Source organism: Protopterus annectens, chromosome 1.part2, assembly GCF_019279795.1.
Source record: "Protopterus annectens isolate FY-2018-M chromosome 1.part2, PAN1.0, whole genome shotgun sequence".
Lineage (NCBI taxonomy): Eukaryota > Metazoa > Chordata > Ceratodontiformes > Protopteridae > Protopterus > Protopterus annectens.
The window spans coordinates 809,903,330-809,931,058 of NC_056727.1; the positions used below are offsets into that span (position 1 = coordinate 809,903,330).

Here is a 27,729-nt window from a genome sequence, read left to right on the forward strand (position 1 = left end):
ATCTTCAGTTGGTGACTGTGCATTTCTAATGGCCGTCATCAACCATAGTTCCGGTGCATAACCTGCATCCCCTGTTAAATGACCCTGTGGAATATCCCCCCCTAGTAAACATGTCATACAGTTGGAAGTTGTGCCAGATATGTGAGTTGTGGTAACTGCTTGAGTTGCCAGCACATGCATTCAGGATGATTCCCTTAGCATTACACATGACTTTGCAGTTAATGGAGTGGAAGCCCTTTCTATTAATGTACGCCCTTCCTGTTCCCCAGGTGGTGCTTTGATCTCTATATGTGTACAGTTTATGACACCCAGTACTTCAGGGTAGTGTGCTACAGGGTAGAACTCCTGCATATTTGTGGCCCTGTGCTCAGGTGTACGGGGAAAATATATGTAGTCACTGTTATGTGGGAGCATAGCATTCAGGAATTGATGGAGGATCCTGGATGCTGATGCTTCGGCATGTCCCCGGTTAGTCTCTGAAAGGTTCCTGTAGCTAAAATTCTAAGTGCTACACATACCTTGGTTTCCACTGGTAATGGTTCCCCTCTGTTTGCCCTTGGTTTGAGTTAAGGACGACCGAGGTTGCAGAGTTCCTGTAGTGTGTCTCTATCCACCCTGTAGCACTCTACAATTTCCACCTCATGCAGATTGTGAAAAGTTTAATCAGGTCTAAAATCCCTTCTCCTTCTTGACTGTGGTCTATTAGCAGCAGCAACATAGACTTCAGCCTTTTCCACAAACACATAAATTAAAGCAACAGCAGCCCCTAACATAGTTTCTGTGTACAGAAGTTTCCATGGCTGTATTCCAATAGATTTTGGAATTCACAGGGAAAACCAGCACCGAGTTTACACAGTTGCTTTATAGCTTGTTGATTAGCTACTCCATCTTGGATTGGTTGATTAGTACACAATTCAGCTGCTTATGCTGTAATTGGCCTACCATGGTGTTTACTGTGTTTAGGCAGCTCTACATGCAGTGTAGAGCTTTAATACTGAATCTGTGCCTAGTTTGGGGTCTTTGTCCCCCATTATTTATGTCTTTGTCCAGATTTCTTGTTCTAAGAGGTTGAGAGAGTTTCATTCTAACACATTTCTATGTGATATCTATGTGCAGTATAGTGTGACTGTTGCGCCACAATGCGTACATGATCTTAGCAGACCATGTGGGCTTTATTGAATCTGCTCCATTAACTATTTATTTGGTAAATTATATTTGCGTACAGAAAACTAGACTATAGTACAAATCAATAGGCAGTTCTTCATCTGTAACATTAATTTAATGTCTGATATAATTGAAAAAAGCATCAAAGCATTCTTGATTTTCTGAACAATCTTGAAACAAATGGTGAGATAGGGAACCTATAATTATCTAAAATATATAAAATAATTAAAAACTATACATTTCATGTTAAATATTAAACATTTGTTTACAAAATTTATAAATATTGCCACTCTTGTATGTCATAAAAATGTTTACTTTTAAGATGAAAACAAATAAAATAATTGCAGAAGACTGGATAAAATTGAACTCATTACTAGAGAAACAGTAAACTCTCAGTTAACCGGCACCCATGGGGATTGGTGGATGCCAGGTAAGTGTAGTTTCTGGTTACTTGAGAGTAACTATTAAAAATAAACCTGAAAAGTATTGTACCCTATACTATACCATACCATAAACACTGTATTGATTTGATTTTAATATTGAAATACAGTAATTAAAAGCCTGGATGGAATAATAATATTTTAAACTTATATTTCCAGTAGAAAGTGTGGCACGTGGAATGGTTTTCAGTGGTACGCTGAATGGATTGGAATTGAATGAAGTGAATAGAGAGAGGTTGAATGCATATATGAAAGCAGAAGCGACTGTGTGTGACAGATTATAGAGATATATAAAAGCTGAGGAGTGTATGTGAGAGATTGGAGAGAGAAACAGTGAGTCAATGCATGTATGAAAGCAGAAATGAAAATGTATGAGAGATCGGAGAGATGTATGAAAGCCGAAGAGAGTGTGTGTGAGATTGGACAGAGTGTGAGTGAATGCATATATGAAAGCTGAAGAGACTGTGAGAGATTGGAGGGAGAATGTGCAATCTGATGCAAACCGAGTGAGTATGGAGCAAATGTTGACATTTTAGCCTTTTGACTTGTTTGGTTTGACTTGTTCTCAGGTTAGGGAGAGAGGGAATTTATTTGTATCTTCTTTTTTAAAACCCTAAAACTCTAAAAATATAAGGTATGCTTCTGCAGGGGGAAAACAAAGTGCAACACATGAAAAACTGAATTGTTCATACTGTACTGTATTTCTTCAATTTTTTTCTGGTTGCTTGACAGTTCTGGTTGCTTGCATTCCAGTTACCTGAGAGTTTACCTAATATTAATTTGTTTGTGCACATACTTAAGTTTTCATTAAAAATATGAAAAAGAGAGACATTAATCCTGCAAGTATTCTATACGCAGACGTATCTCGATAAATTGGTCAGCAAAAATAGGCTCTCTAATAATTAATCAGTCAAGACAAAAATCTTTGCAGAAGTAAAAGTACTTATTAGATTTGATGTAAAAATCCACATAAAACATTCCATTATGTGTAAAGATCTGCAAATGAGACTAAATATGCTTTAATCATTAACATAACTGAAAAAAAGAAAAAAAAATCTGAATGCAATTGGGCTACCTGTTCTTGACAACCAAGTTTTAGATCAAAAACAGGAATGCTCCCATGAAACTCAAGTAGTGTTATTAACCTGATAACACACAAAGGTAGAAGCTGCATTACTTGACAGGACACTGACACCCACTTTCCATTTATTTTTCCAGAATATGCTGAAAGTGTAGTAAAGTCTGCTCACTTCTGACCTTATTTATGTTTTGGAATATTTACTTACGATTCACTTGCACATAAAACGGATAGAATGTTGAATATAGACCCTGGACAGTAGATTGACAATCACTACTTCCCTTCTCTGATATCTGTCTCATGAAAGACAAACTGTACCCTGCAGGCTTAATGAGCTACTCAATATCAAGTTCTCTGATGAAAAAAAAAATCCAAAATGCCATAAATGAAGGGCCTTGCTTGTTGTAAGAACAACCAATGGCTACACCAGTTTGACCAAGAAGATTATATCACAGATACATGCAACCAATTGCTTATAACCATGCAATAATAGCTTGCAGAGTTTCTGAATATTGCCATAGCTGAATGATAACAAAATGCTATCAAACAGTGGACAGATATGTGGATATGAAACTTCACACACAGAACCTTAGCAGTGTGAAGGACTTTACATTATTAACAATGAAAAAGAAGCAATAGCAGAAGGCAAAAAAGCACTAATAAAATCTAAATATTTAATATAGTGTAAGTGTTTTTGTAATGATCCACATTACTTCATCAGATACAAGTAACAAAAACATTAAAATCAAGCTTTAAGTATAACATGCATAAACCAGTACACCAATCACAATGAGTCCTTTCTGTGTAGCCTAGTAGATAAACCTTCTTCTGTTCTCACAACAGTCACAGTCAGTACTTTCAGTCGATTTATTTAAAGTAAAACTTGAGGAATTGACTAGTGTTATTTAAGGCATGGACAAACTCTAGAAGATCTTTCTCTTCACCTTTCCAACCTATAAAAAAGTCATCAACGAATCGTCAATAAAAACGGACAGAATTACCCCCTTCATGAATATACTGATCTTCCCACAGCATCATTACTAAATTTGCATAGGAGTTGGCACAGCTACTGCCCATAGCCACACCAGGTATTTACCAATAACAAATGTTATTAAACAAGAAGATGTTATGCTCCAATACCAGTTCCAGAAGCATACAGATGAGGTAAATCTGTTGTATCCCATGCTTACCATGCCTAGTTAGACAGGCCTTAACCATGGCAATCCCCTCCTGGTTGGGGATACATGTGAAAGTGATACTACATCCAGGGTGACTAACATGTCAAATTTTTCTTTCATTGGCCCTGTTGTTACCTTATATAAATCACATAAAAAATGCTTGGCATCCCTCAATACAATGGAACAATCGTCCAAAACCATCCCAAGTTGTTTGTCTAAATACACTGAAATAGGCTCTGTAAGCCATTCTGCACCAGCCACTATTGGTCTAAATTTGGGATTGGTATGATTTTTATGTATTTTAGGGAGGCCGTGCATCTGCGGAATGAGTGGTTTATCAACACAGAAAATTTCAAACAACTCCCTCTTAATAAGGCCCAGATGCATGCTTTCATAAAGGGCACTAGTAATACATTCCAATATTGTCTGCACAACACTCAGTGAAACAACTTGATATATATTGAACTCAGATAACATATGTTGCATTTCTGTATAATAGTAACTAGAGTCCGGCACTACTGCAGGTCCACCCTTGTCTGAGGGATGGATCACTATACTGTTATTCCTTTGTAAACTATAAATCACTTGTTGCTCATCTCTAGATAAATTATTATGCAACGTTCGTTGTTCATTGCTATAGCCATCATATCAATCCTTTTCACAAGCTTGTACAAATACTTCTATATTGTAAAAGTAAACTAGGTACAAATACACTGCGTCTCTTAACACATGAGGTATTAGTATTCTCATTGCTGCCAAACCATTTTTTCAGTGCAATGTTACGAGCAAACAAATGCAATTGAATCAATAGGTCACTAAAGTCAAACTTCATGGAGGGTATAAAAGTCAAACCTTTTGTTAATAGTGTACATTCTGCTTCATTTAATGTATAACTCGAAATGTTCCACACTAATCCTGTGCCGAGGCCCCACATCTTTTTCAGCATTCATGTCTGGAAGGATGATGGTGGTTCTTTCCTCTTCTGGCCTCCCCCTGTATCTCCTGGTGGAACGACTTCTTTCACGGGTTCCAAAAAGGTAGAGGTAGCGTAGGAAAAACCTACTCTTTCTGCGCTTGTATAATTTTGCGTCTCACCACCGGACCCGCATCTACGACCAAGAAGGTGGAGCTAGAGCCAGCTACAGGTGGAGGATCCAACAATGGAGTGGAATTGACAGAATATCAGGATGGGAGACCTGGTAAATACAACTGAAAATGCAGAAAAACAATGGATTTTACAATTAGGGGCACACCATGGATTAGGGCTAAATGATTGTGTCCCCCTTAAGCCTGTTTTGAAAGGTAGAAAAGTAAAATGGTAGTGTCCATGAATTTTACTTTATAGCTCTTTAAGTTTTGAAGTACTTCTAATTAATGATAGCTTTTGGAGGGATTTTTGCTTATTGTGATTGGTGTACTATACTTAAAGTTTGATTTGAATGTTTTTGTTACTTGTGTCTGATGAAGTAATGTGGATCATTATGAAAGCGCTTACACTATATTAAATATCTGGATTTTATTAGTGCCTTTTTGCCATCTCTTATTCCTGCTTTTTCATTGTTTCCAGTGGTTGGTGGAGTTACTCTCAGTTCTTTGGGACCTGTCATTTATGGACTTTATAGTAGTATTGAATCAGTCAATCAGTATTTAATGCACGTTTGTGTGTGGCGGAACACACAATAAATGAATGCAGAAATTGATGAAAAATCAGACTTGGCAATCATTTTGTATTTCACTGTGTAGGAAAGAAATATAATAAAAAGGGTAGCTAACAGAGTATCTAATATGAAATAAAAACAAAACAGGCAACAAAACATGGTGATTGTTGAAACAAAAGTGCAGCATACCAAGACTCCAGTGAATGACAATACAATGCACACAGAAACAATGCTTATACAAATTTGCCTGAGAAACGTACCACCAGTAAAAAGTTTAGCCAGTTATGTTCAGATCTACCCAACACCCCATCATCCAGCTGGTTGCTGCTATGGCAATGTGAGGCATCTGTGTAGCACTGAGATGTGCTGGATGAAACATGAAGCTGGAGTTTGACAGAGAATCAGTGGATTAAGAAGAAAACACAAAAAGGTTACCAGTCTATGAAAAGGTATTGCTTGAGTAGAATGCAGCTTGCCCATTCTGTTGCTGTATGATGCTACATGCAACATGTATTTACTTGGTCACTGGGGAATCAAGTATAGACTGTAGGTAAAATAAATAATACTAATTTTCCCATATGATGACTTCCATTTTAATCCTCACAGTTAATACAAAAACAGGGGACACAGCAATTCTGATTGTGCTTCTCCAAGGATACTCTGGCAAGTTTTACTAAGGTGAATGCCTAGGGGATGCAGCCACCAGTGAGATGTAAAACTTATTACAGCCACACTTTAAGCATGACTATAAGGATTACAGCACTAGAATTGTGGGTGTAAATAAGTTAAAATCCTTTGAGAATGAAGTGGATTGCCAAGTTTTCTTCTTTCTTTATATGGTCTTCTGATTCCAAACAGGACATCTAGACACTATTAGTTCACTGTTGTAGGTAAATTGTTTTTCATCAATGTATTTCCTATCATTAGCATCATCTTTCGGCTTTTCCTGTTAGGGTTCACCACAGCAGATCATCTGTTTCCATTTCTTCCTGTCCTCTGTATCTTGCTCTGTCACACCAACCACCTGCATGTCCTCTCTCACCACATCCATAAACCTTATCTTAGGCCTTCCTCTTTTCCAGTTACCTGGTAGCTTCATCCTTAGCATCCTTTTCCCAATATACTCAGCATCCCTCCTCAGCACATGTTCAAACCAACGTAATCTTGCCTCTCTGGCTTTGTCTCTAAACCTTCCAACCTGGGCTGACCCTCTAATATACTTATTCCTAATCCTGCCCACCCTCGTCACACCCAGTGCAAATCTTAACATCTTTTACTCTGCCACGTCAAGCTCTGACTCCTGCCTTTTTGTCAATGCCACCATCTCCAACCCATACAACATAGCTGGTCTCACTATCCTCTTGTAGACCTTCCATTTCACTCTTACTGGTACTCGTCTGTCACAAATCACTCCTGACACTCTTCTCCACCCACTCCATCCTGCCTGTACTCCCTATGTTAGTCCCTAAACCATTAACCAGGCCCCTTTTAGTTCTGTGTAGTATTAGTTTTAGACCTCCAAGATCAAATTAAATGGGACGTTGATTTAGGTATAGCGTGCTTGATCCATTGCCAGTATTTTCAGCCATTTCTCTTTTAAGATCTCTATAACACAGTGTGCTTTGGAATGTCACCGTTTTACGTACTGGCAGGCTGCTTTAACATATGGAAGCAACATTAACATTATTAGTAATAAAACTATGACTTGCTTCAGAAGGTTGGAAGCTGCATATAATGCCGATGTAGAAATTCCCAACTTATTCTATGCTATACCATACAGACAGTTTTACTTCTATTTTCTATTAGGATTAATGACATTAGATTTAAAGCCCAATCTATAGTCATATTGCTCCTTCTTTTTAAAAATGTTGCCAGTACTGCATTCATAATTATACATAACCATTGCAGACAACTCACTCATGGGACATCACTCCATTCATTAACTTTATCAGTAATAAAACTAAGGCTTCCTTCAGAAAAAGGGAATTCTGTCATGTTTCTCGTAGAAAGCTACAACATGTAATGCTGATACAGAAAGTCCAGCTTATTCTGTGCTATACCATATACACAATTTTACTTTTACTTTCTTGCAGGATTAATGACAAGTTACATGAACCACAGACAAGTCATCTGAAACTAGGCCAAGACAGCAAACGAGATTGGCTGTGGTATAACATGTTGTTTTGGGAGTTGGGATTATGTCAAAAAAACCTGGATTTTTAAATGTTACAATTTCACTTGTGAGCATGAGTTCTGCACTTCTTTTATAATAATCTCTCTTTTGTAAGACTGCACAAATATTCCCTTCTGATATTTGTATCTACATTTCCTGCATCACAGCTGAAACTAACACTTAAAAGATATGTTTGAATGCTCATCTAGACAAAAAGTTTCAGTAAGTTAGCAGCCAAAAAAACAGAGAAATTAGATTCCTATTTTCCTTTATGAGTTAAGTGCCATGAAGTCTGTGATGAAAATAATGTTTCAAACAATAAATCAGGGACTTTAGTAATGATAATGGTCTTACTGAAATCCTCCTAAATGATTTGTATTCCAAGAAGGTGAGATGTTCTGCCAGTTCCAGTGGTTCCAAATGATCAAATAAAAGAGATGCTTTGCCCTTTTTTGGCTGTCTCTTCCTTTGTGTTACTCTTCTCATCCAAGCATATGATGGTCTACAAAAGAAAAACATGCTTAGTTTTATAGATGCACACACATGCACACGCGCACACACACACGCTTATAGATGCACACACATGCACACGCACACACACACACACACACATACACACACACACACACACACACACACACACACACACACACACACACACACACACACACATAATACACACACACACACACACACACACACACACACACACACACACACACACACACACACACACACACGCACACACAAACACACACATGCACACACGCACGCACACACACAAACATGCATGCACAATAGTAGCGTTAAAAGAAAGGTTGAGTGCACCTTTTCGGTAATAAGCACAGAACACAAGGAAAGAAGCTATATATAACAGAACTCATCAAATCACTTGGTTGAGTCCTGTATCCCAGGAATGCCAAGAAATTACAGTTCTTTGAATACCAACATTGAGGAAAAACAAGACTGTTAAATAATTGCACTTCATATATTATATTCTACGTTACAGGAGTAAACTCAACAGCACTTACAAAAATTTGTATCTTATTTTACCCTAGTTATTAGTAAAATGTCCCATTTAGTTAAATTCTGGTTTGTTTTACATGAATGCCTCAGTTCTCTGCATTTCTGAACATATTTCAAATGTTTTCATTTAAGAGGTCTCTTTCCAACATTTTTAGGGATTGTGAATCGAGACATAATATTTCATTTGGTTATGGACATAAGGCTGCCAAACAGGAGCATACTGAATTATTAAATGGTGACACATTGCAGCCTTGGGAGATGGCTATATATATTTTCCCCAATGGCGTGAAAGTTTGAATTTAGTGTATATAATATGGGAATTTGTGGGTGGAGTTCTCGAACTGGGGTGTGAACCCCTGTAGAAACACTTTTATTTTAGGTTTTAACAGGTTGTGACTTACCGATCACTGGCTTTAGGTCTGTAACTTTATAAAATGCAGCCTGCAGGTTCATGAAGTCTAGAACAAAACTTTTCTATAGTATCAACAATACCGATTATAACAGCAAAAATACGTAGCTACTGAATTACAACAATTATAATTATGTCACATTCTTAGTATCTGCATATCGTTAAGCCATTCTTACTAGTTAAGCTCTGTTGTGTTCTACAGACAATATAAAATACATTAAACTGCAAATCCTCATTAGTGCAGTCATTCTTCTCAGCCCACCAGTTTATTGTTAATCATATTACTACCCTCTGCTTTTGTGATACAGCATTACAGCACAAATAGTGGGCCCTGCTCTCTGCCTCACTTTCTATTCAATCAAAACAGGTCATTAAACATCGGCTTCACCTGTCAAACATGCTCTTTTCTGAAAACTGTTTTGTAACATGTGCCAATTATAGCCATATGAGGCTATCAGTATCAAATGTTTTTTAATGGCACAAAACATTTAGTCGCAAACTGGTTATTGTATTATATGGCATTTGGGACAGGAACTTCCTGATTTTACACAAACAAGAACTGGTTGGTTTAATACCCGATTCAAAGTATTTTATTGGATATTTTTAATATTCATGCAATGTTAAATTTATTTTTTAAATCAATGCTATTTTTCACTGTTTGATTCTGATGAAGTTCTGATTTTAACTAATTCAAGAACGAAAGCACTTAATCTGATTTCTTGAGTGAGACTCCAGTTTGTGGTTAAAAAGTATAAGCTGGTTCTTTTGTTTGATAAAATACTTTGTCTATAAACATATTTATGAACTTGACAAAGGATAACCCTACATCTTTTCTGGTCTGAAAGGCAGTGACCTGCATACAAAGAGATCACATTGCATATTCATACTCATGGCCAAGTATTTGTGATTACCAAATGTTCCACTGTACAGTGTATGTAGACCTCAGAGAGGAGCTAAAGCATATCAGTACATGGAAGATAGGAACCATCCACCTGTGAACTACTTATGCAGAAATTATGGATCAAAAGTTAAAAAAACTTAGCTGAGACTACATTCACTTAATGAAATGTACAACCATATATTTAAGCAATAATCCATGATTGTGGATAGGTATAGTGGGATTTACCCACAGTGGTGTGGTTTGATCATGAAGATGAAGCCAGAATGATTAAATAAAGCAAACTGTGGGTAAATCCTGATATACCTACAAACAGGAGTGGCTTTTATATAATGACATTACTTAAGAAAGGACTTGCTTACCTTTCTTAAATAATGTCATTGTATAATGGCACTTCAGTCTTCTTCTGCATTGTCTTTGGTGGGCTGATGTACTGTGCAGGTGTATGGGACTTGAGTACTCACGCTTGCACAGTACATGGAATACAGGAGAAGCAATGGAGAAGAGAGAATCCCCATTACTGTTTTTTAAATGTTTAAAAGGTTTTTATTTTATGACGGACAGTGGAGAAATACAAGTAAAATCAGGTATGTTTCTTTTTCTTTACTTTTGTAGAACATACCTGAATTTAATAGTATTTTGCTGTCCCCCTAGCATATGCTAATTAATAGAAAGTCTGGCTGCTCAATAGTACTTCAGTGGCCAGACGTTTTTCTATTTGCATATTTTTGATTTACAATGGACACTATAGTTGGGCTGTCCAATCAGCATGCTCGTTTTTGAACAGCAATGAGCAGCCATTGTATAATTAGTGTTTTCCAATATTTCTGAGCCATAGTTTTTATAGGTTTCTCAAAAAATGTTCAAGACTTAAGACACTACAACAGCAATCACATCCTTGATGAGTTATTGTAGTCATCAGAATCATAAGATAATTTAGTCAAATGCTTATCCTGAACTGTGAGTGCACCAAAAGGTTAAAGGCAACACGTTTTCCAGAATGCAAATTAAAGAATTTAAATAGACACGATAGAGTGTTGTGCATACATCTCAACCACTGTGAATAAAAAAAAAAAAAAACCATAGCACAGACCTTTAAAAATAATAGCAGGGGTCATAAAGAGGAGTACGTTCTTATTTTTCTGGAAGGAAGATATTTAAATAATAGACCACATACAATTAGCAATAGGAAGCAGAGCCCGTCAAAGGGGGCCCTAAGCAGGGTATCGGATCGGGACCTCCACCCCCACCTTCCTTTGCAGCCATTCCAGAGTCCCATTACTTGACTATTTCTCCCCAGTTACTATAAACACTACTCAAACCTGTCAGCATGCATAGTATTTTCTTCTTTATTTCTACAATGATTACAGATATTTGGAATTAATTTAAAATGTTATTTAAATTTTATAGCACAAACACTGATAGCCAGTCTCGCGTTGAAAACAGACTTAGCATGAACAACAGTAAACTTCTCTGCCCTTGAACCTCATATTCATTGAAACTGCATTGAAACCCACATTCATAGAAAATGCATCTGGCCAGTAAATGCATTAAGTTTACCACTGGGCTGTTTTCAAATCATAGGCCCTTTTCACGCATTTTATTTTCTCGGATTATAAGACAAGTTTGCATGAGAATTATTCTTTACGCCTTCCTGTATTCATTGTGGGTTTCAGTAGTAACATATTTTACCAAATTCACAAAAAATGCATGAAAGTCTTCACGTGATAGGAAGTCTTCATGGGAAGATGAAAGCATGTTTACCAATTAATGTTTTCTGACTCATCTTTCACCAGTTCTCATAATGAGATATTTTAGTATTATAATGAATGAAGATTTTTTCATCATACTGTTTTTGAATTAATTGTCCGAGCTTCTTTATCTTTTATCTTTCTACGGTGTTAGTTTAGAAAGAAATGTCCTCCTATGAAATGGGAATGTAATAATTACATCTTGGATGACCCACCAGCTGTGGAATTATGAATTTGTTCACTATGTAGATGCAGGCTCAATCACCAGACCTTTAGAATAATGCATTACTTATGGTCTGGGGTATTTCCCAGCCCTGATAAGGCAAAAAAAAAACAGTCTGCTTTTTTTCTCAGAAAAAAAACACCACAATCCCAATAAATTAAAAAAGTACACTGCTTGTGGCCGATGCTACACTTTCCAGCCCAAGCTTTAAAAAGTAGCTGTATTTTGTTTACAATTGTCTTATTTTCCTATTGCATAAAATAAAAACGTGTACTTATATGTAAATATTGCACATAGTTAATTATATAAGTAAGTAATGTATAGAAATATGCACATGATAGATCTAGAAGCTCTTCTGCAATGTCTGCAGTTTTGCATTTACAATGTTTATTGTTACAACATCTGCAGTGTTGCATTCAAAATGTTTATTGTGTGGAGCAATTTTCCCTGGGCTTTAACTTAAAAAGGGCTCTGCCCAGTCTGGGTTTCCTTATAAACCAAATCATTAAATGAAATAAGGCACTGCTTATGCCTAGGTCAAAAGTATGCCAAGGGTGGAGTGAAGGGGGCAACTGCCCCAAGTGCAAAGTGTCAGGAGGTGCAATTGAGAGGCTAACTCTGCATTACTTTTTTCTGTACTGAAATGCCAGTTCACAAAAGGAACTTCAGTTTGGCATTTTTTTCTTCCTACAATAACTCAAAGATGTTTTTTTTAACTTCTGTTGAGAACTAGGGGCATGGATATGGTAGGGTGTGTTTGGTTGAAATTATTGTAGGGAGCAAACTGGCTTCCTAAAGTAGTCCAGTGTCTTTTTTTTTAATTTTGTTTTGTGTTGAGGGTTGGGGAGTGTGACGTGGATTTGGTAATGGGGCATGATTGTCCAAAGGCATTTTGTTTGCTCTTAATTTGAAGCGCTGGGGGATGTTGGATTGGCTGGATTTGCTAGTGTACTGTAGGGAGGTACTGAGGGAGTGAGTCGCTAGTTTGTAGGACTACCACAGGACACTAGTTGAGCCATCTATGCCTCTGCCTAGGCTCATCCTTCCCAACAAATCAATTAATGATTTCTTCCGTAACATCAGAACTGAGAGAGAGAGGACCGTGATAGGCAGGAGTTCTAATGTGGCAATGTGCAAGTACTGTATGTACCTAAGACAATACTGACAAACAGGACTGGCTTACTCAACAGATAGTGATATGCATTATCCACACTTGTGTGGTCTTTGACATGGTTAAAGGACATGGTTAAAGGATTCTGAGCCTAAAACCACATTAGGAGGGTGGGATTGGCATAACATTTAAGGTTTTTGCCTCATGGATACAAGGTGCAGGGTTTGAGTCTGACCTCTGGTTATTGGTTAGGATCGTATTACAATGGGCATGCTATGCTGATTTCTCTACCCATTGTTGCAGCATGCATGATTTGCCTACAAATCATATAATATGGAGCAATGAAGCATAATTGTTTACACCTCAGTCTACCACGATAGATGCTACAGGACAGGACTTTTTGAAATCAGATGAACACATCCTGCAGCACTGGATGGTGATGTGTGGTGTAATGGACTTGCACATTTCTAGTCCGTAAAAGACCTTCATGAATCCCACACTTAAACTAATTACTGCCTAGCATATAAGGGGTCAGATGTTAGGATGCATTATTAAGTTTCAAATTAATAATAAATGCACACCTTTGAAAATACCTGAAAAATATACATCATATCCATGTGCATTTTACATCTCACAAATATTTTTTGTAGTGTTAACAGAATATGGAGTACATAATTCTTTTGATATATTAAATGAAATACTTTTCACAGAGAGGAGACATTTATGTACAGTTTATTTATTTATTTATTTTATTTGACATCTGTTAACGGGGTTAGTCCAACTCAGCCAGGGGCCCATTTTCAGTGGAGACCCAAGGAGAAAAGCTCCAGTCAATTTACAATCTCACAAAACATAACGACAAATACAAAGTGGTCAAATGTACAAACACATGACATGAGGTATATTAAATACAATTCACAGCACTGTATTCTGTAATAGAAATAAAAAATAAAATTACAAAAGAATACAATATATGAGATACATTCTCAGTATTTGACAAAAGAGACATGGTATTGATATAACTTTTGTGTTTTTAAATACAGGAAGAATAAAGTAAAATTACATGACAGAGAGAAGAGGACAAAACAGAGGTGATACATCAAAGAAGAGTAAAAGACTGGTAAGTGAAATAGTTGTCATTTCGGGGTTTGACATGGGCAGGACCAGGTCTTTTGTAGGTAGTGTTTAAGTTCACGTTTAAACAGGTGCCTTTGGGAGATGCTTCTTATACTGAGGGGAAGTGTGTTCCAGGCAGGAGCTACTGAGGGACCTTCCAATACTCTTGTTAGGGTTGTAGATATCAAGGTGTATGAAGGTGATGTCAGGGGTTGTAGTAAGATACTAGGTTAGAGATACAGGGGCAGGAAGAGGGGTCATTCAGGATGGAGTGAGTAATATGTAATTGGGGAAGTAGTAGTTGTTTAGAGAATTTGGGCCACTGAAGTGCCTTAAGGGTGTGACAGTGATGGGAATTGTAAGGGAGATTAGTGGCAAATCTGGCTATTTTATTGCATGTTTGTTCAAGTTTGGATAGTACTGTAGATTGAATATTTGTAAGGATAGGGGGCTGCATACACTAGACAATGGTGCCAAGTAGTTTGGTATGAGATTCAGGTTTAATGATGGCATTGTTTGGGGAGGTGATGGAAAAGGAGGATTTGTGATGTGCCAGCGCTGAAGGAAAGAAGCAAAGGAGTTTAATTTTTTTTTAGGATTAAATACAAGTTGGTTATCTGAGAGCCATGTTTCAACTGAAGAGAAGGTGTCCTGAGTTAGAGATATGAGATTAGGAATGCTATGGGCAGTGGTGATAAGAATGGAATCATCAGCATATTGTAGAAGTGTTGGGAGGTTACACACAGAAATTAGGTTGTTAGTGAAAATATTGAACAATAGATCCTTGTGGAACACCAGTGTTGACAAGAAAGAAGGGGGAAAACACAGTCTGCCAGTGAATGGATTGTTGCCTATTGGAAAGGTAACTTGAAAAACAGTTTATAGGGGAACCAGAGAGATGGAGGTTGGAAAGTTTAGTTAGAAGTTTAGAGTGAGAGACAGTGTCAAAGGCCTTAGAGAGATCAAGCGATAAACAGGAGACTAACATGTTGTTGTCCCGGGCAGTTTACAAAAAGTTAAACAAAAGATCAATAAATTCAAATTATTTTTCAGCATGAATATGCCACTTTTTAAGGACTAAACCAGATTTCACATCCTTGAAGAACAGTTTCTCCAGAATAAGACTAACATCATAACATCATTCTATTTAAGGAATGAGGAGAAAAGCACTACAAATCCTGTCTCCGCTAGTAATATCATAACCATTTATGAATCATCCATTACAACTGCACTCTAATATCCGAACTGGAGACCTTACGAGAGTATGGAGACTGATCCTAAATGCATGGTGCTGAGAGGTCTATCTGAGAATCACAGAAATGTCTCTGCATATTGGGAACCACAGAAATGTGTGTGTGTGTGTGTGTGTGTGTGTGTGTGTGTGTGTGTGTGTGTGTGTGTGTGTGTGTGTGTGTGTGTGTACATCTCTGTGTCTGTATTTAATATATATATATATATATATATATATATATATATATATATATATATATATGTAACACAGACATATAGAGTGGTATTCATATTCCCATGGTTTGTACTTTCACGGCAGTTACTTACAAAGAGTGTGACTATGCCTGTATGGAAATATACCAAGCACAAGTTATTTACAATAATTAAGGCAGTATAAACTTTTCTGTAAGGAACTGCCTGCTTTCATAAAATGCTTAAAATGGGAAAAGTAATGGTTTAGTTATGTGGGAATTAATCCAATAAAATGTTAAGTCTCAAATGATTTCAGACTTTTTCAGAAATTGTGCCAGCAAGTGCATGTGAAGTAAGACATGCATTTGAGGCAAACAGTGCAGAATGCAGCTATGTAGAATGATTTTTTTTTAAATATAAAGGGTTTTTACATACTGCTTATAGGGTAAATGCTATGTGGATACCTGACTGGTTCATTGAATGGTGTGAAAGCTGGAAAATGTGGAGACAGAACACAAGGGACACACAGAAAGAGCACATAAAGGAAGTTGTGCTGGAAGAGATGGGAGAGAAAGGATTCTGTATTTTGGCAGGGGGTAGACCCCCACCCCATTTTTCAAAATGTTTATATAAGAAGGAAGTAGGGTAAAGGGTGTAGAAGAGAGGATTAGGGAAGGAGGGAGATGAAGAGGAGTTGTAGCCAGGTCCACCCTGTTCCATAAGACATCAAATATTTCCACTGCCTGATTCTTGTACAGTACAGGACCCTGATGTTGAGACAGTGGAGGCCTGCAGTGGCTTAGTGGTCAGAGTTGACCAGGGAAACTAGTCTTGCTCTTGCTGAAGAAGATCCTGTGTGGGCTGAAGGTGCATCTCCACTGCCCACTCTACCAAGTCCCAAAGCTCATGTGCTTGCAACTTACCAGACTGTGTCACATCAGGGTGCCTACAGTACTGGAGCTGCTGCCCCAACCCTGGGATGATGTCCTTCGGTGGGGGGTGGGGGGGGGCAGAGGGTGATTGTTCCATGACAAGGGAGAAATGTGGTTGGGCTGCTCCTAGGATCTCTGGATGTAAGGAAAAATTAACACAAAATGAAGATTCCAAGGAGGGGCTACTGGTTTACTTGGAGGCCTTTTATGCAAAACCTCTTTCAAGAACATTTTGAGATGTGACTGCCTTGAAAGAGGAGGATCCATGAGCAAACATGCTGAAAATGAAGACAAATGAGTCTTGATAGAAGAATAAGTAAGGTGACAGGATAGTAACTCACACAGATATTGTAAAGCCAGAGAACAATTAGCCCTGAATGGGTGACAGTTATGTTGCTGGCACCAACTAGAAAATCTTTTCCATTTGCTAATATATGATTTTCTAGTAACAGGCTTTCTTGTCTACATTAGTACTTGCTGGATGTCCTCAGAAAACAAGTGCCTAAAAGGAATTAAGACCCTTTTATCCAGACAGTCAGTTGAAGATGATTGATGTCAGGTTGTGTATCAAACACCTCTGTTCTTGTTTAAACAGTTCCATTCTGTGAGGAAGCTTGTGATAATTAGCCCTGGCCATTTCCAAAAGAAGGGAAAATCACAGTTGTCTGGACCAGAAGAGAGTCACCACAATAATCTTGGGGGATTCCTTCTGAAGCTTCAGAAGTACCCTGGATATAAGGGGAAAGTGTGAAAAAGCATACGGGAACATTCCTGTCCAAAGAGTAGAAAAGGCATCTGTCTTCCAGCCCTTCTTGCATGGAATCCTGGAACAGAAATATGCTAGTTGATTGTTCAGAGAGGAGGCAAAGACGACTACTTGAGGAACTCACCACTGACGGATCAAATCTTGGAAGACCCCCAGATCTAGTTTCCATTTGTGAGGGTCTGTCCTGGTCCTGCTCAGTTTGTCTGCCACACAATTTTTGTCTGATGGAATGTAGGATACCTGTAGAGTGAGACTGTGCTGTGAAGCTATATCACAAGATAACCTAGCTAGTCTGTAAATGGGGTATGACCTGGTTCCCCTTTGCTTTTTGATGTACCACATCACTGTGGTATTGTCTGTAACCACTTGAAGAGTTCCCAGGAAGCAAAGATGGTTCAGAGAACTGAGTGCCTTGATCAGGGCAAGCATTTCCTTGAGATTTATGTGCTTGCATCTATCCTTGGTGTCCCATACCCCTGCACTTTTATCTGTCCTGAAACTGCTCCCCAAGCAAAGCCTGAAGCATCTGTGGTGACTGACTGCTTTGGAGCAGTGAGGGAGAAGGGAAGACCCTGATTTAAGGATATCTGTTGTCTATACCAATTGATTTTTCTTCTGACAACCCCCAGTACTGGGATCTGAAAAGATAAAGGGTATTGATTCTGGGACCAAAGAGATTTCAGATACCACTGTATCTTTCTCATGTGGAGTCTTGCAGGGATATCGTGAGAATCATAGATACCATGAAACCCTCCATCCTGAGGTATTCCCTTGCAGTGACCGAAGTCTGAGTCGAAAACCTTAGAAATAGATCTAAATAAAGATATATTTTTTTCTGAGGAAGAAAATCCCTTTGAACTGAGTTTTCTAGTTGACATCACAGGATCACAAACCTGAGTGAGGGAGTCATGAAAGACTTTTGAATGTTCTCTTGGAATCATAGCTTCTGTAAGACATCTCTCAACTAAGAGAGAGATTCCTGACATTTTGAAAAAGACTCTGCAAAGATGAGCAAGTCATCTAAATATGGAGAAATGTAGATAGCCTGTAGCCTACAATGAGCTATAAATGAAACTAGACACTTGTGAATTCTCTTGCCATAGTGGATAGTTCAAATTGTAAGGCAGAGACTTGATAGTGTGATCCAGACACACAACACCTTAAGAAACGCCTGAAATCTGGATGAGTAGGAATATGAGCATAAACATATTAGTCTAATGTTACCAGGAAATTTGAAAGAGGAAGAAGAGGCAACAGGTTGTGAAGTAACATCAGTTTGAATTTTGGCACTATCAAAATCAGGTTTAGGAAAGAAAGATCCAGAACTGGTCCTCAAGGATTTTCTTTCTTTGGGACTAGAAACATCCCTGAATAAAAAAAACCCTTCCCCACCTGGCAAGGAGGAACTGGTTCTTTCACTCCTTCGGATAGCATGGGATGAAGAACAGGTGGAAACAATACAGTTTGATCAGCAAGATGAGGAATGACCCCCTGGAAATGAGGAATTTCTTCCCACTGCCATATGTAACCCTGATGAATGATTTTCAGAACCCATTTGTCTGAAACAATCTGTTGCCAAAGAGAAAAACAGAGATTCAGACTTTCTGGAAGATAAAGAGGTCAGGGTGGGAGGGGGTCACAGGGTCTCTTGAATAGTCATTCATACTTATCGCTTTGTCTTTGGTTTGGGAAGGTTTGGGAATTCTTTTTCGAACCTCCTTGAGTCTTCTAAATGTCTGTTTACCTGAATTCTGTTGAGGCTGGTTATTCTGTTTTTTGCCAAAACTGGATGTGGAGAAAGAGACTCCCTTGGACAATTTTGAAAAAAAAAAGATGAAAAATCTTAGAGATTCCCTGTATCCGCTTGCCCTTTTCATCACACTTTTTGATCACACCTGCAGCAGAGAGGCCAAACACTAAATCTCTATCAAATGAAGAATTTAAAAGCTCATTTTTAACATCATCTCGAAGGTTCTGAGAACGCAGACAAGCAAACCTCCTTAAAACCATTCCAGTAGCCATAGCCCTGGAAGAAGTATCAATGAGAAGTGACCTGTACAATAGAAGAAACAGAGTTATTTAAAGCTGAATTTTCTTCACAAGAAACGGTATATAAAACATTCATCATAGTTTCACAATATAGCAGTATAAACATTAACATTTGAGCTTGACAATATAAAATTCAGAAATTCAAAATTGCAGAAATATACACTGTTTTCCATACCTAGTAATAACTTTCCCATTTTAATTAGAAAGAGTAGAATTAGAATTAACTAAGTGCTTAGCAGTAGATAAGTCAACTAAGGCTATAGTTACTGATTCAGGTTTAGGAATAGTGTATAGAGATATAAAAGACTAAGGAATTTTATACATCCTATCTGCCTTTTTAGGGTCAGCTGGCTGACAATCAGGAAAACTGAAGATAGTAGGACACACATCCTCTAAAGCAGACAGGACAGGAGGAATGGGTGTAGGGTCTGGAAAATCTTTCTTTAGCAACTCATAGTATTTTTGAGGGACTGAGAAACCTCAGTGTTCTCCCATTGAAAACACTGGGACATTCTAGCAAACTATCTCAAAGAAAGAGAAAAATCCACAGGGAGTATCAAAGCCCTCCTCTGAGTCTGAATCAGAAATCTGAGCACAAATCCCTAAATATGTCCTTGCATCTTTCTGTTCAGATTCAGAATTGTGAATCTCTTCAGGGAAGGAGGTGTTTCTCTTTTTTTACCAGAAACTACACTACAAGAAGAATCAATAACCTGAATCAAATCCTGAGCCAGTCCCAGTAAACTACTCCTGTTCAAAGAAATGTAAGGAGGAGTAAATGCTTGGCTTTCTGTTCCTTTTTCACAGGAAAATGGTGCCAACCATGATAGTAATGGCAGCCGCTGCTTCCCCAGGGATGGGCACAGCATTCTGACAAAACAGAGAAACCTTCCTTGTTCCATCTCACAGGACCAACAAGAGTGGTTCTCCCTTGCCCACTGAGGGGACCCCAACAGCCGCAGAGGACGAGGCTAACCACCAGTCCATATTGGCTGCACATGCTACACAAGAGAGATCCAGGTAAAAGATGAGTAGCCTGAGGTACAACAAATGGCTACAACAGACTCACCCAACTGCAGCTGAGGCAAATTACTAGCCTGCTGTGGTGGCAAAGGCTCTTTGCTTAACTTTTTCTTTTTATGGCTGGAAGAAGGACAGACTGTGGAAGTACCAATCTGTTCCATGGTAAAGCTGAAAATGGCGCCTCTATCCTAAGGAAAGCAAGAACAATGCTAGTAAAACAATCAGTCTACAAAAGTTACTTTTTGTTTACATAAAAAACACAGGAAAAAGCACTTTCAAACACTAGGGCAGCCCCACAACCATAAAATAAACATAATTTATCCATTGAAAATAGTTTATCAGTTAGACAACACTACTTTTAAACTGACAGAAACAATGAGTGCTCCGTTGAAATGTATGGAACAATCTTGAGACAATCCGTTAAACCAACACTCCTAGCTTTAAAATAACTTTCCTAAAGAGGAAAGTAATAAGACATCAGTAAAAAATAAGAAAATGGATTTTTTTTCCCCAAAAAGGACTTAGCTGCCCAGCTAAGGGAAGCACAAGCCGACTGCCAACCCTCAAAAGTCTGAGAGAAATGTTTAATGGTGCCAGTAAAGCTCAGAAGGTCTTTGTGCCCAAACCTATCTTAGTCAGCTCAGCTCAAGCTGCTTGACAGTTTGGGAGTATGGAAGTTGCTCTGAAGCTTTGGAAGCTAGCCAGCTGTTACATCTTTGGCAGGATATAACCCATATAAATAAAGCTATGGCAGCAGTGATCAATATGAAAAACATCAAACCATGATGACCTTCATAAGCTTCTAAAAGAAAGTTAAAAAAAACATGAAACAAAGAAATAAATAATCTGTTTGCAAGAAAACAATAATTAATGAAAGCAATTCAGAATTCATAAATAAACAAATTATACAGTGAAATCATACAAAACAAGTCCTGTATCATATTTACTTTGAAAACATAACTAGTAATAAGAGACTAAAATAATGCTAATCTAAGCTATGTAGTAATAGACAACTACCTAAAGACAGTGCTATACATAACAATTATTTGTATTGATGCAAGATATAAATAAAGTATTTTCCATGAGCACAAAAAAAAAAAATAACCATTCCTAATGCAATAAGCCCACCCTCAACAAAAGGGTAGGATTCAGGGACATTTTCTCTCTGCCTGCTGTAACTGCTCAACACTGGTTGGTCAGTTAGTGAGACAGAGAAAATCTCTGATTCAAGACATGGTAAGGCCACACAGAGTGACAGCTCATTAGTGGCTTATTGCCATGTCTCTGAATTAATCACTGCTCTGTCAGACCTAAATCTGATAACGATCTCTCTATAAGTCCATGCATCACTGTAGCATAGGCACTTCTCCCTGCACACTCGCATAAACATTCAGAAATCCACATAGATACACACACGTACACAAACATAAACTCAAAGACAAACAGACAGACACACATTCAGGACTCCAAAAACAATCTCATACACTCTCGGAAACATGCATGAACCTGCTTGCATATTCCAACACAGGCAGACATGCAGACAGACCCAAACACTCACCCCCCCACACACACACATTGTTAGCATCCCCTAGCCCTTCTTGTAGTCCAACCACTCATACATTCAGACCACACACACAGACACACACACACACACACACACACACACACACACACACACACACACACACACAAAATCTTCTACCCTTTTCTGTAGTGTGATCACCCAGGCATTCAGACCACATACCACCCCCCCCCCCCACACACACACACACACATAGTTAGCATCCCCTACCCCTTCTTGTAATGCAACCACTCAGACATTCAGGACATACACACATCATGACATCAGCAGTGTCTGTTGAGGAAAATATGGTAATAGTGTCACATGGTGGTGTAAAAGGCCTTCTGCAATGTCAAGCAAGAGCTCATAAACACACACACACGCCCTGTTGATTGCAGTGAGAATAAAATCCCTACCTAAGTAACACAGACAGCAGAACTCAGTACTTTATGGAAGTACCATGGTACAAGTCTGACTTGAACTGTGTTAGACAGCACTTTCTAGCTGATGACATCAGCAGTGTCTGTTGAGGAGAATATAACAGTGTCCCACATGGTGGTGTAAAATGTGCTCTGTAATGTCAAGCAACAGCGAGAGTACACACACACACACACACACACACACACACACACACACACACACTTGACATCTTCTACCCTTTTATGTAGTGTGATCACCTAGGCATTCAGACCACACACCACCCCCCACACACATTAGCATCCCCTACCCCTTCTTGTAGTGCAACCACTCAGACATTCAGGCCATACACACACACACACACACACACACACACACACACACACACACACACACACACACACACACACACACACACACACACAAAATCACTCAGCTGTATTCATGCACCTACAAGCTTGTACACATGTTTACACATGTACACACACACAAACCCATATACACCACTATGGCTTATCTGTACCTGCTTGTACCTCGATTACTGCCATAGGAGTAAATGTGTGAATGCCATCAAAATATGACAGTCACGCTTTTGTTGCTAGAGTAAAAATTAACTTGTCAGACTGATTCTCTGAATCTGCCAAGTTGATTAGTAGCAGACATTTTAGGGGAGGCGCAATGAGGAAAGACTTCACTATTAGACATTCCCTTGGATTTCCAATTTAGATTACAGTTTCCTCTGCAAGTCTGCTTTCTGTGCTAAGGCCACTGTGAAGGGAAAAACATAACAGTAGAGCAGTCTCTGAACAGGAAAGGCTTACTGTGATGCAGAAACCAAAGTAGCACAAATCAGGGCACACTCAGATTCCAACCTAAACTTTAAAGGCAGCACACAGTACAATATTAAAAGCCCACCGCAACACAAAACCAACACAAAATGTAAAATGCACAACATCAATAAGCAAAGCCATACATACATGCATATATCAACATAAAAAACAATGGAAATCCAGCACAAACTACGAAATAAAAAATTAAAATGCACAAGCAGAACACATACCAACAAACATGAGATAGTAACAAATTAAGAGCACATCCATTCACAAACAAAAAACACACACGTGCGTGCATGCACACAAACATACACAAATCACGACAATAAACAAAAACAATAAATGTACACCAAATGACACCACCCCAAAAACATATATTATACATGCAAGCAATAATGCCCTCCAGGGTGCATGTTAATTTGTAATTAATACCTGCCTAGGGATGTTATGAGGCCTGATGCCACAGGTGGATGACCTCTACACCACTGGAAGGGTGTTAATTAGACATTAACACACACCCTGGATGGCATTATTGTGCTTAGAGAATGGGCTCACTGTAAAATTGTTGTGTTTTACTTGATTATTTATTTTAAGTAATATATATTATTTGTGTATATATTTTTAATGTAAAATAGTTCCTCTGCCTAATCTTTCAAACTTGCTGTAGTATAAGTTAATGGTGTTGGGAGGAAGCATTTTACATCACTGACCCTCTTCAAACGCAACCTTGATGAGTGGATGGGAAACCATAAACTTGTCCCAGGGGTTCCACCTTTGTCCCTTATTGACAGGGGTGACAGGTGCTGACCGAGGTTTCTTTTCTGGGGATAAACTCTTGGCTAGACTTGTAAGGGCCTCAGGGCCATTAGCCAAGTAACCTCCTATGATAAAAACGTAAAAAAGCACTTGGAATAAGCCCACGCTGTAGGGAACAATCTTTTATTAGTCCACACTTTTCATGAAACTCACATTGAAATTTGTTTCAATATGAATTTCGTGAAAAGTGTGGACTAATAAAGGATTGTTCCCTACAGCGTGGGCTTATTCCAAGTGCTTTTTTACTTTTTTGTGGAGTTTTGTATTGGAGCACCTTATTCCCTGCTTTTTTGTGTTTTTTGTAACCTCCTATGATTCTATGATCAAACATATATAAAAAATAATATAGTGCTTAAAAATAATAACCAAGTAAAACACAACAATTTTACATAGAGCCCATTCTCTCTCCCATACACACATACACAGTCTCCTCTGCTTTCACACAAGCATTCAGTCACACAAGATCACTCTTGCTTTCTCTCTCACTCTTCCGATCTCTTTCTCTTTCACTCTTCTGATCTCTTTCTCTCTCACACCCACACACACACAAAGAGTCTCTCTCCTTTTATTTTTTTGTTTTACATTTTGCACTCGCTAAACAGCAGGACCACTGCTTAGCAAGCGTAAAACAATGGCAATCGTTATTTTATTTATTTATTTTTTTTTTGCAGTCTGCGATCCACCATGGCAGCTTGATATGCTGACATGAAGTGGCGGACTCATTTGTCAGCGGACATTACTTGTGCATTAATTCCCTGCTGGAGAATGTTTGTTCTCTAAGCAGGGTGTTGATGTACACTTTGCCCATTCTCTAATTTACATTAATGCCTGCCTTTACCTACAGTAATGTACATATACACATGTATCTAAACTGTTCAGAATATTGCTTACTTCATAACTTTTTATAAACTGAGTGTTGCAAATGATGCAACCAGATAAAATGCAGGAGAACAAAGTATTACAGTATGCATACAGCCTGCCAAGACAGTGAAAGAAATTAAATTGCAATATGTAAATATTAACTTAATTAAAACATAAACAAATTACTATACTGCAACAATCAGTTTCAAATGTCCAAAACAATTCATTGACCACTAGTGGGCCATATGAGTTTTCAACACCTTTGTATCAGCAATACTGATTCATGAGCCCATCCTCTCCAAATAAGTCTGTGTCCCAAAGAAATCCTGTATAATCCTGCATGGTCACAAAACAAAAGAAGAAAGCTCTCATACAGTTTTATCATTTCTATGCCTCAGGGAACAAGCAAAGATCAGGATTCTGTCTCAATTAAATGGACATCATGAAAAGCAAATGGGAATAGTGTGCCCCGGACAAAAAAAAATACTCCTTATTTGATGGTTATCTACAGTTATTAAAATTGTTAAAGAAGCATGGACGTGTACAAGTAGCAGTACCTTAATGAATTCTGACCTTTCCTTATGAATCCAAGCCACCAAATGCCCTCCAAAGCTGTCCACAAAGCCTTGGGCAAACTGCTATATGTCAGACATGACTGTGAAAGATAGGGGGGTTTCCCAAACTCAGTTAGATGCCACCATCCCAAAACTTAAATTCTCTGTCCCCATGCAAAAATTAAATTAAAATACAACAAGAAAAATGCCTACAAAAATTTGAGAACGTTAGCCTAGCATACTGGCTCTCAAAGCCCTTGCTAATGGTAGACATTATACTCCAGCTCTTCAAGAACTAAGAAACTAAAGATATGCTACCTAAACAATAAATATAATACCTTTCCCATTCACACAACTTAGTGGTTGTACAGGTAAGTCTCCCTATATACAGACAGACACACAGACAGGCACACACACACACACACACACACACACACACACACACACACACACACACACACACACACACACACGTACAGTATCTCAGTCCACTGAAATCAATCAATGGAGAACAATATTTTATGCAGAAAGCTGCACTGAAAATATTAATAAATTCAATATATGAAGTATGGGATACAGTAAGGGAAATATTTGTTATTCTGCGGTGTAAGAACTCATTTTATGACTGTTGTATTTAGCACGTATTGCAACATTTATTATCAAAATCCATAGTACAAGATATTTAATGTTTTACACACTTATATATATATATATATATATATATATATATACACATATATATATATATATATATATATATACATACACATATATATATATATATATATATATATATATATATATATATATACATACATACATATATATATATATATATATATGAATAAATATTAAACTGTTAACTTACTGAAGAAAAAAAAACAGCATTGCACCACTGACAAACTATTTAATTGCATATAAATTTACAAAAAGTATCAATTTACTTTCAAATTTTTGTTTTCATTCTTTGCAAGGACTTCTTCAGCTAATTATGTATGTTCTCCAAAAGCCTTTTAAATGTATTTGCAGTTTTTTGAAAAAAAATGTAACAAGAACTGATAAACTTCACATACAGACACACACACACACACACACACACACACACACACACACACACACACACACACACACACACACACACACGCGCACACACAAAACATATCCTTACATGTTAGAGATATCAATAAGATTCACGTGTTCATCATAATTTAGTTGACCAGCCACTTCACGGAATTCTTCTATCAGACGAATTAAACCCAGATCCAGATTAAATTCGGCAGGGAATTCCATAATCCAGTATCTAGAATCATAAATAAAAGGATTACTTTGTATTTGTATAGATTAGCTTAAATGAATGAAAATTTCAAACATAAAAACTGTATACTCTGAAAGCTTCTGGTATCTATTAATTTTATAGTGCTATATATTTATTTAGTGAACCTTATCATTTATATTAAACTTTGTTTTCATAAGTGTTTCTAATGAAGTTTCCTTTTCTTTACTGAAAGCTGCTGGAAGGCATCCTTTTCCCTAGTAATAAGAAGTACATAAGCATGTTTAAATATTATATTAATGCTGTATCACTTTAATGAGTTCTGTGTTACTGAAATAACCATTTTTGTCCCTCTGGGGTTTGTATCAACATCATCACCTACCCCTTTTTCCCATTTTGTACATGCAGTTGGAGTATTGCGTCAGCTGTCACCACTTGATTCGGTGCTACTCTCCTACCTCCTTTGATAGTCATGTCTGACTATAGCTGGCCTTCTCTCACACAATCCATCCGTAACTTTGCATTCCCTTTTCCTAATGCTTTCTTCCTGTCTCTCCCAAATCTTCTTTTTCACATCTGCTTTCCTGCACACGTGCCATCTTTGACCTTCTCTGCAACTGGTGCTATTTTGGCTTCTGCTTTGATGTTTTTATTTTAATCATCTGTCACACAGTGTGCATCCTACCGCCCATCTCAGGCACTTTATTTCTGTTCCTCTTTAGCTTCCTCAACTGTTCTGCCTTTTCTTCCCAGGTTTCTGTACCACACAGTAATACTGGTCATACCACTGTTTTGCACTCCTTACCTTTTCAGCCTCTTTGGCATTCTTCTGCATGTCTAAGCTCTATAGAATTGTATATTCTGTAGAAAGTTTCCTGTTCTCATTCAGGTTATGTTACAGGTAATGAAATATTTTACAGAAGCATGTTTAGTTTTTCTGTCAATACTAACTTATTTTTATTGTTGTCTGCATCTAAGATGGCAGAACTACTTTTAA

The 27,729-nt window shown here is 37.9% G+C and overlaps 1 protein-coding gene across 2 annotated transcripts in view; it reads right to left on the reverse strand.

The window, feature by feature from the left end:
- Positions 1 to 27,729, reverse strand: part of RASGRP3 (RAS guanyl releasing protein 3) — a 1,166,392-nt gene that overhangs the window by 567,035 nt on the left and 571,628 nt on the right. For both annotated transcript variants that reach the window (XM_044058961.1, XM_044058951.1), the window contains 2 exons: positions 26,628 to 26,759; positions 8,046 to 8,193 (listed from right to left, as the gene is read on the reverse strand). In XM_044058961.1, the coding sequence (XP_043914896.1) occupies positions 8,046 to 8,193; positions 26,628 to 26,759 (280 nt within the window). The remainder of the gene's footprint in view (positions 1 to 8,045; positions 8,194 to 26,627; positions 26,760 to 27,729) is intronic.